Here is an 8,676-nt window from a genome sequence, read left to right as displayed (position 1 = left end):
CGAGACATCATGTGCCCTAAAGCTGTCTGTGGGGGTGAAAGACACATAGATACTTTAAAAATAATGTGAAAGAATCGTGACAGATGCACTCTCTTTTTTGAGCACCTGAAAGGGGAAGGAAGTGCCATAAATGTAGTTTTAGAGGTGGCCCTGAGCTGGCTTCAAGGATGTGTTTAAGGTTAGCTCTACTAAGGACCTGGGTAAGAGCATTCCAGAGGTGCCGGTGTGAGCAGAGGCAATGAAAAAATGAGGGATAATGGGGTCCAGGGAACCACCTAAGAGTGCATGTGTCTGCAAAGATGAAAGAGAGGGAAGTGGATAGGTAAGCAGGACCAGTGTAGGACCTGATCAGTCATGTTTAGCTTCTAAAATAAAAATCTCTTACACTTTCCAAAATATTAGAAAAAACAACCTGCTTTCTACAGAATTGAGGTGAAACGCCGGTAACAGTCATGACTCCTCTGTACTGACTGCCCCAGAGCACCCCACCCCTGGGGCTTGCGACACTGCAGGGCACAGTGGCCGCTACTGCGTTTGCAATGGCTGGGACTCCTTCCTTCCTTCTTCCCCCTCCAGTCCTGCCTATCTGCCTCAGGCAAGTGGAAAACGGGGAAGGGTGCTGACCACAGCCTGTCCCTCAAAAGCCTTTTGGAGTTCAGGGACAGGTCTTCACGCTTCTGGAATGTTTCCTCGTGGATAAAATGGGGCTCACACTACTACCCACCGCCCAAAAAGAACTGCTGTGTAACTCAAATGAATCTACAGAAAGCGCCTCAAGACTAAATAAAAGGTGCATTATGTGGTCTTGTGGGCACGGAGTGACCTGACATGCCGAGGTCAAGGCCAGGTTTGCATCCTCTCCGCCGGCCGGGGCAGGAATCCTGGGCCAAGCTGCAGGGTGGCTGACCCAGGGCGGTGGGGAGCCCCCACCGCACCCGTCGGAAGTAACCCAACGCATGACCGCTTAACGCGACCCTCGAGGAGGCACCACTTAAGGAGCAGGGGCAGCAGCCGCATCCCTCGACCGCCGCCGCCCGCATCCGCACAGCCTCCAGCACCGCAGGGCGCAGTTGACCCCACCAGCGCGCGTGTCCCCGGCCACCCCTCCCCACGCGTCGGAGAGAAGAGGGTGGAGCGGCCTGACTCCCGCAGCCAATAAAAGCAGCGGTTTCCTGGTCCGATCTCCGGCGCGGCTCACCATTGGTCGCCAGCCGGGTCTCGGCCCACCGAACCTTTGCGACCCCAGCCAATCGCGAGGCGGCGACGCGACCCCAAGACTCCCCGGGAGCGGGCTGCGGGCGCCGCGGGCGCAGGCGGGCGAGGAGCTGGTGGCGGTGACAGGCGGCGCGAGCTGGCACCCCCTCCCTCGCGCGGCGCGCCGCTGGCCCCACCATGGAGCCCGCCGTGTCGCTGGCCGTGTGCGCGCTGCTCTTCCTGCTCTGGGTCCGCGTGAAGGGGCTGGAGTTCGTGCTCATCCACCAGCGCTGGGTGTTCGTGTGCCTCTTCCTCCTGCCGCTCTCGCTCATCTTCGACATCTACTACTACGTGCGCGCCTGGGTGGTGTTCAAGCTCAGCAGCGCGCCGCGGCTGCACGGGCAGCGTGTGCGGGACATCCAGAAGCAGGTGAGCGACGCCGGGCGGGGCACACCGGAGCCGGTCCGCGGCACTCGGTCGTGCGCGCTGAGAGCGACACGCCGGGTGCGAGGTGGCGGGCGGTGCGCCGGTTTTGGAGGGGGGTTTGAACTCAAAATGTGATGGGGGGTGGTGCTTCCCGGAGAGGGAACGGAGTGAGCAAAGGCCTTCGGGGGACAGAACGTTGCTCGGTGTCTGTGGAGTGCCTACTATGTGCGGAGCACGTGCGGGTCCCCAGAGGGATATAAAGGATCACGAGATAGGGGAAGGTGAGCCGTGCACAGGTGGCTGCCACCAGTCCCAAGCGGTCTCAGAGCGGGGAGGCCCTCTGGGAGGTGGAGCTGGTACTAGAGACTGGGAAGTAGGGAGGAAGAGGTGTCAGGGGGAGGGTCGGATTTGAGCCGAGGTCCAGAGCGGGAGAAGGTTGGAAGTCAGTTCCGAGCTAGGTTGGGGCGGGGCCTTGAGTTTGGAGTTTACTCTGTAGCAGCCGGGAGCTGTCTACTCCGGTAGACTGAAGGACTAAAGTGAGAAAGTAGCACCCAGCCAGGCGAGGAGCCTCGCGGCGGGGCTCTGGGCCTGGCGTTCACTCCTTGGGGAGGCATCTCCAGTAACTCTGGGAGTCCTCCTCCGTGTCTGCGCCCCCGGAGCCTGCGCCCCAGCCGCTGCTCACAGTGGAGCCTCCTTCTCCGTGCCCAGCGTTGGCATGAGCATCGGGTCTGGGCATTTTCTTGGCTCCCTCTGCCCCTGCTTATGTTCCTCTCTTAGGGGTGTTAGGTTGCAAGGAGCTTCTGTTTCCTGCCACCACCCTCACCGCAGGTGTAGCAGCCTCCATGTTCTGTTGGCGCAGGGCTGGGTGCTGCAAGCAAGAGTGGGAAGATGGATGCTGAGGGCCACTCCCATGAAGGATAAGACCTTGGACTGGGTGGCAGGATGCAGCGTCTGGAACTGCTTTGCGTGGGCTGCCCTGGCCTCAGTTGATCAGTCACAGCTCCAGAGCCCTGCCTACCTTCCCTTCCCAGCTGCACCCTCTTTCCTAGCTCTTTCCACTTGTTCAGATTCTCCATGTATTTGTCACCGCCCCCCCTCCCCCCCACCAATCAGAGTGTGAGCTCCTTGAAGGCAAGGACCGTTGTCCAACTCACATCGGGCCCATGGGGTCTGGCCCAGAGCAGCCCAGTGAGCGCTTGTTCACCTGAACGAAGCCATAGGGTTCACTGGACAGGAAGACAAGGGGCTTGCCCAAACCAGCCCACTGCCTTGGACCTGCCATGTGCCACCGCCTGTGCCCCTGATGTCCATCGTTTCTAATCTCACAGCAACCCTGGTAGGTCTTATGCCTGTTTTACAGGTGGAAAAATTGAAGCTGAAGCCGTAGTGATGTGTCCAAGTGGATATAGCTAGTAAATGGGGCTGGACCCCAGGCCCAGGTCAGCCTGGTTTTAGAGCCTGAACTCTGACCTATCTTCTTTCCCAGCCCTTTCCATTCCACCCAGAAGGTCTGGTTCTGTTGCCTCACACCTAACTCGTGGTAACAGCCATCTGACCAGCCACTTAAGTAGTTGCCCCTTATCTTGGCCGTCCCCACCTCTCTCTGGCACGTGGTCACAAGAACGTTGCCTCCCTGCCCAGATTCTTGTTTGGTTCGCATCAGGATCCAGTCCAACCGGTGGTTCAGGCTTTAAAACCTCAGACTCACTTCTTGTGGCCCATCCGACGCACCCACAATCCATTTCCTGCACCGCTGAGTTTGAAGTCCTGGGACTGCAGAGTCAGGCAGGGGCAAGGCCTGCTTGATGGTGGAATCCCACCTCTCACCCCTTCACAGAAATCTCTTCCTCAGTAACCCTCCTCTGCTCGAACACCTGTGTTTCACAGGGTGCTCTGGCCTCTGATGGTAGGAAAGTTCTCCCCCATGTTGAGCGGTTTGCCTCACAAACAGCTCTTGCTTCAATGCAACGTCCTCCACAACTTGGTTGCATGTGATAGGATCCAAACTCAGATTGGCCTGAACAAAAAGGGATTTTATTGGCCCAGGTCCTGAAAAGTCCAGGAGTAAAACTGGCTCAGGTATGACTGGATCCGGGATCGCCTGTCCCTAATCTCCCAACTCTCCATCCCTCTGCCATCTTTTGGCTCTGCTTTCCTGGGGGTTGACCTCATTCTCAGGGAGACCCGTTTCCCTGTGGAAACCCCAGCAGTTTCATCCAACCAGCTCAGCAACCCCAGTAAAATGGGAGCGCCTCTCCTAGAACAGGTCTTACTGTCCTGACTGGGATCCTGGGCCCATCCCTGAACCTGTCACTATGGCCCGAAGGATGGAATCAGACCTCAGTCCTGTGCCCACCTTCTGGGGCAGGGCTAGACTCAGCATCACCTGGACCAAAGGAAGATGGGAATATTAGAAGCATATGATGAGGAAATGGGTGGTCGAAGCTCACAGCGACAGATGTTCTTCTCAGTAGGAAGGGGACACTTCCTCCCGTGTTCCTGATAGGCATGGCACCTCGCCGTTTGCTCTCGGTGTTTTGTGTTCTGGTCACTTAGAGTAGAGGTTTTGCAAAGCTCTTCCTTCCATCGGATTGGTGGTCCTTCCCTGCCCCTACTCTCGCCCTTCAAGTGACACAGGTTAACACACACACACACACACACACACACACACACACACACATGCTGAGAACAGGGCTTGGCACATAATGAGCCTCAGTAATGAGTGTTAACTGTTATTCTGTTCTTGACCGTTAACACAAGCACATCTATCTTTCCAGGTCTGAAGTTGGACAGTCCTGCCTGTGAATCTGGGCTCTGCCCTTCACTGGTTGATTGACCAAATTATTCTGCTTCTCGGTTTTCTCACCTACAAAAGAGGGCTGGTGATCCCGCCCTGCTGGGGTTGCTGGGAGAAGTAAAGTACCCACAGTGTACAGTGGGTGCCTGGCACAGTGGGGGCACCCAGTAAATGGTTTTCCCTTGTCAGGTTGTGTTATGATGGCTACAAAACCTTTCCCGAGCTTCCCAGTTAGAGTTGTTTCCATAGCACTTTGATCCTGTTTTTTAGCTCTTTCTTCATCCTGCTTTGGGGGTGTGGTAACACCTCGGCTTTTCTGTTGGCCACACTAGCCGGGGAGGCTTCAGAGGGAAAGGCCTGTGGGCCTGCCAGGGCCTGGCAGGATGCAGAGGCTCAGTAAATTTTTGCTCACACGGGAAGGCGTCACTCCAGGCGCCCTCTCGTGAAAACAGGGCCGCGAGCTGCTCTGGGGACCCCTGGTGGGGCCAGCTCAGTCTCTGTCCCACTGTTGCAGGTGCGGGAATGGAAGGAGCAGGGCAGCAAGACTTTCATGTGCACGGGACGCCCCGGCTGGCTCACTGTCTCGCTGCGGGTCGGGAAGTACAAGAAGACGCACAAAAACATCATGATCAACCTGATGGACATTCTGGAGGTGGACACCAAGAAACAGGTGAGGGTGCCACAGTTCCCCGGCTCGGGGAGCAGGTGGGGCACTACCCCTGGTGCAAGTGACTCACAGGGAGACTTCAACCAAGAAGACCCCGACGGGGACGGGACCAAGACCCCTGGTCATCACAGAAGGCTCTGCCATCCTTCAAAACCTCATAGCTTTGGAAGAGATCAGTCATAGCCTTGTTCCCCAGGAGGGGCAAATTGAGCTCAGGGAGACCTGTTGATTGTCAGCAGTTCCATGGGAAGAAAGGTTGGGGTAATCGTGGGCAAAGAGGAGAGAGAAAATGCAACCTATTACCCCTTCCCAGTAAGGAAGCATTCTGGTAAAAAATGGGCTTTGGAGGCGGCAAGGAGGAAGGGTGACCCATTTGTTAATAGACTTAGACATGTGCTTAATCTTTGTCCTGTCCAATGGTTTTTCTTGAAACCTGGCATAAGGAAAAAGAAAATAAGTCTAAATCAAAGACAGCACAGGGGGATTGTATCACTTCTTCCTTCCTTCCTTCCTTCCTACCTTCCTTCCTTCCTTCGCTTCTTCCCTTTCTCCCTCTCTTTTCTTTCCTTTACTTTTTTCTTATCGTTCCTTCCTTCCTTCCTTCCTTCTTTCCCTTCTCTCTCTTTCTTTCTCTCTCTTTCCCTCCCTCCCTCCTTCTCTTTCTGTCACAATTTTATTTCTAATGGAAGATCACACAATACCCTAGTAGTAGGGAGTTATTAGATATGGTATATCCACACTATGGCATTTTGTTGTGAGGCCTTGGCCATGTTGCTTAATGTCCCTGTGTCTTTTCTTTTTTTCCTAAGCAGCTTTATTGATACATACTTGATATGAAATAGTGCACAGGTGTCCAAAGACAATAAATGTTGGCATATGTATGCACAATCAAGACAATGAACATACCCATTGCCCCCAGAAGTTTCCTTGTGCCCCTTGGGAATCCCTTGTTTAGCCCCCTACCTGCCTCTTCCCCCCACATTCCTAGGCAAATAATGGCCTGCTTTGTATCACTAGTTTGTATGTCGAGTTTTATATAAATGGCATCAGGCATTAGGTACTCTTTTTTATTTTGTCTGACAACTTTCACTCAGCATAATTTTTTAATGATTATTTTTGGTGGGGGGGAGGGGCAGAGAGAGGGAGACACAGAGTCTGAAGCAGGCTCTAGGCTCCAAGCTGTCAGCACAGAGCCTGACTCGGGGCTCAAACCCACAAACCAGGAGATCATGACCTGAGCCGAAGTCAGACGCTCAACCGACTGAGCCACTCAGGTGCCCCTCACTCAGCATAGTAATTTTGACATATATCCATGTTGAAGCAAGTATCAGAAGTGCGTTCTGTTTTACTGATGAGTAGTATTCCATTGTTTATGTAGATCACAGTTTGTTTACCCATTCACTTATTGATGGACATTTGGGTTGTTTCCAGTTTGGGGCTATTACCGAGTGGCTAGGAGCATTTGTGTACAGTCTCTATATGGACCTATACTTTCTTTTGGGTAAATACCTGGAAGTGGGAGAGCTGGATCCTATGATGGGAGTATGGTTAACTTTTTAAGAAATGGTTAAATTGTTTTCTAAAGCGGTTGTCGCATTTCACATTCCCACGAGCGTTCCAGTGGCTCCACATCATCATAAACTTGGTGTGGTTGGTCTTAATCCTAATGGTTCTGTAGTGGTAGCTCGTTGTGGTTTAACTTCCATTTTCCTAATGACTGACGATGGGCATCTTTCCATGTGCATACTTGCCATTTGTGTATCTTTTTTGGTGAAGTGCCTGTTCAAATCTTAGGCTGAGTCTTTTTATTGGGTTGCTTTCCCATTATATATTCTAGAAACAAGGCCTTCATCAGACACACAATTTGCAAATATTTTCTCCAGTTTTTGACTTCTTTTGAAAACCAGAGTTAACTTTGGAGTTCAGTATATATAATTTCTTTCATAGGTTGTATTTGTGATGTCTTATTTAAGAAGTCTTGCCCTAGTCCTATGTTTTCTTCTAGAAGTATTACAGTTTTCTGTTTTACATTTAAGACCTTGATCCATTTGGAGTTAATTTTTGCATATGGTATCAAATGTGGGTGAAAAAATATTTTTTTGTATGTGGATTTCCTGTTGTTCTAGCCCCTTTTGTTGAAGAGATAATCTTTTCTCCACTGAATTGGCTTTGCTCCTTTGTTGAAAATCATTGCCCATATACGTAGGTCTGTTTCTAGAATCTTCTGTTCTGTTGATCTGTTTGCCCATCTGTATGCCAATACCATACTGTCTCGATTGCTGTTGCTTTATAATAAGTCCCTAAGAATGAGTTGGGAAGTATTCCTTCCTTTTCATTTTTCTGGAGGAGTTTGTATAAAATTGGTATTATTTCTTCATGCAGTAATTAGTAGAATTAACAGTGAAACCATCTGGGCCTGGATTTTTCTTTGTGAGCAAGTTTTTATCTACAAAATAAAAATTTATAATAGCACTGTGGCTCTTCAGTTTGTTTCTTCTTGGTGAGCTTGGTAGTTTGTGTCTCTAAAGCTGTTTGTCTATTTCAGGTTGTATAATGAATTGACATTAGGTTATTCATGATACTCCCCTACTGTCTTTTGAACACCTGTAGAATCTGTAGTGATGCCACATGTTTCATTCCTGATATTGGTCATTTGTGACTCTTCTCTTCTTCCTGACCAGTCTAGCTAGAGGTTAGTCAACTATACTGATCTTCTCACAGAAGTAGCTTCGGTTTCATTGATTTTTCTCTACTTTTGGTTTGTTTGTTTTCTATTTCATTGACTTCTGCTTTGATCTTTGTTAATTCCTTTCTTTTACTTACTTTGCATTTAATTTTACACTTAATTTGGTCTAGTTTTTTTAAGTTGAAAGCTGAGGTAATTGATTTAGGCCTTTTTTTCTAATATAGATGTTTAGTGCTATAAATTTTCCCCCTAAGCACAGTTTTAAAACAATCCCACAGATTTTGAATCTTTTCACATTCATTTATTTCAAAATACTTTCTGGTTTCTCTTTTTTTCTTTTTTTAGGAGAGAGAGTGAGCGTGTGCACAGGCGAGAAGCAGAGAGAGAGGGAAAGAAAATGTTAAGCAGGCTCCATGCTCAGTGCAGAGTCTGACGTGGGGCTCAATCCCACGACCCTGGGATTATGACCTGAGCTGAGATCAAGGGCCAGACACTCAACCGACTGAGCCACCCAGGCATCCCTGGTTTTCCTTTTGATATTGCTTTCACTCATGGGTTATTTAGAAGCATGTTATTCAGTTTCCAAATATTTGGGAATTTCCCAGAGGTCTTTCTATTACCGATTTCTAATTTAATTCGGTTATGGTTAGAAAACATACTTTATATGATTAGAATCCTTTTCAGCTTACTGAGACTTACTTTATTGCCTAGAATATGGGCTATGCCCAGAAAATGTTCCATGTGCATTTTTTTTAACACGTATTCTGCTCTTTAGGGTGGCATGTCAGTTAGGTCAAGTTTGTTGATTCAAGTTTGTTCCAAGTTTTCTATATTCTTACAAATTTTCTCTCTGTGCTGTCAATTATTGAAAGAGAGGTATTGAAATCTCTGCCTGTGATTGTGGAT

General features: G+C 50.0%; 1 protein-coding gene across 1 annotated transcript in view; it reads left to right on the top strand.

The window, feature by feature from the left end:
* Positions 1 to 1,249: 1,249 nt before the first annotated feature.
* The window catches only part of DHCR24 (24-dehydrocholesterol reductase), a 28,555-nt gene continuing 21,128 nt past the window's right edge, over positions 1,250 to 8,676 (top strand). Inside the window, exons 1-2 of the mRNA XM_043575079.1 lie at positions 1,250 to 1,623; positions 4,932 to 5,087. Coding sequence (XP_043431014.1) covers positions 1,393 to 1,623; positions 4,932 to 5,087 — 387 coding nt within the window. The 5' untranslated portion in view covers positions 1,250 to 1,392. The remainder of the gene's footprint in view (positions 1,624 to 4,931; positions 5,088 to 8,676) is intronic.

The sequence above is a fragment of the Prionailurus bengalensis genome, chromosome C1 (genome assembly GCF_016509475.1).
Source record: "Prionailurus bengalensis isolate Pbe53 chromosome C1, Fcat_Pben_1.1_paternal_pri, whole genome shotgun sequence".
In the NCBI taxonomy this organism is placed as follows: domain Eukaryota; kingdom Metazoa; phylum Chordata; class Mammalia; order Carnivora; family Felidae; genus Prionailurus; species Prionailurus bengalensis.
This window is presented reverse-complemented; position numbering and strand designations above follow the sequence as displayed.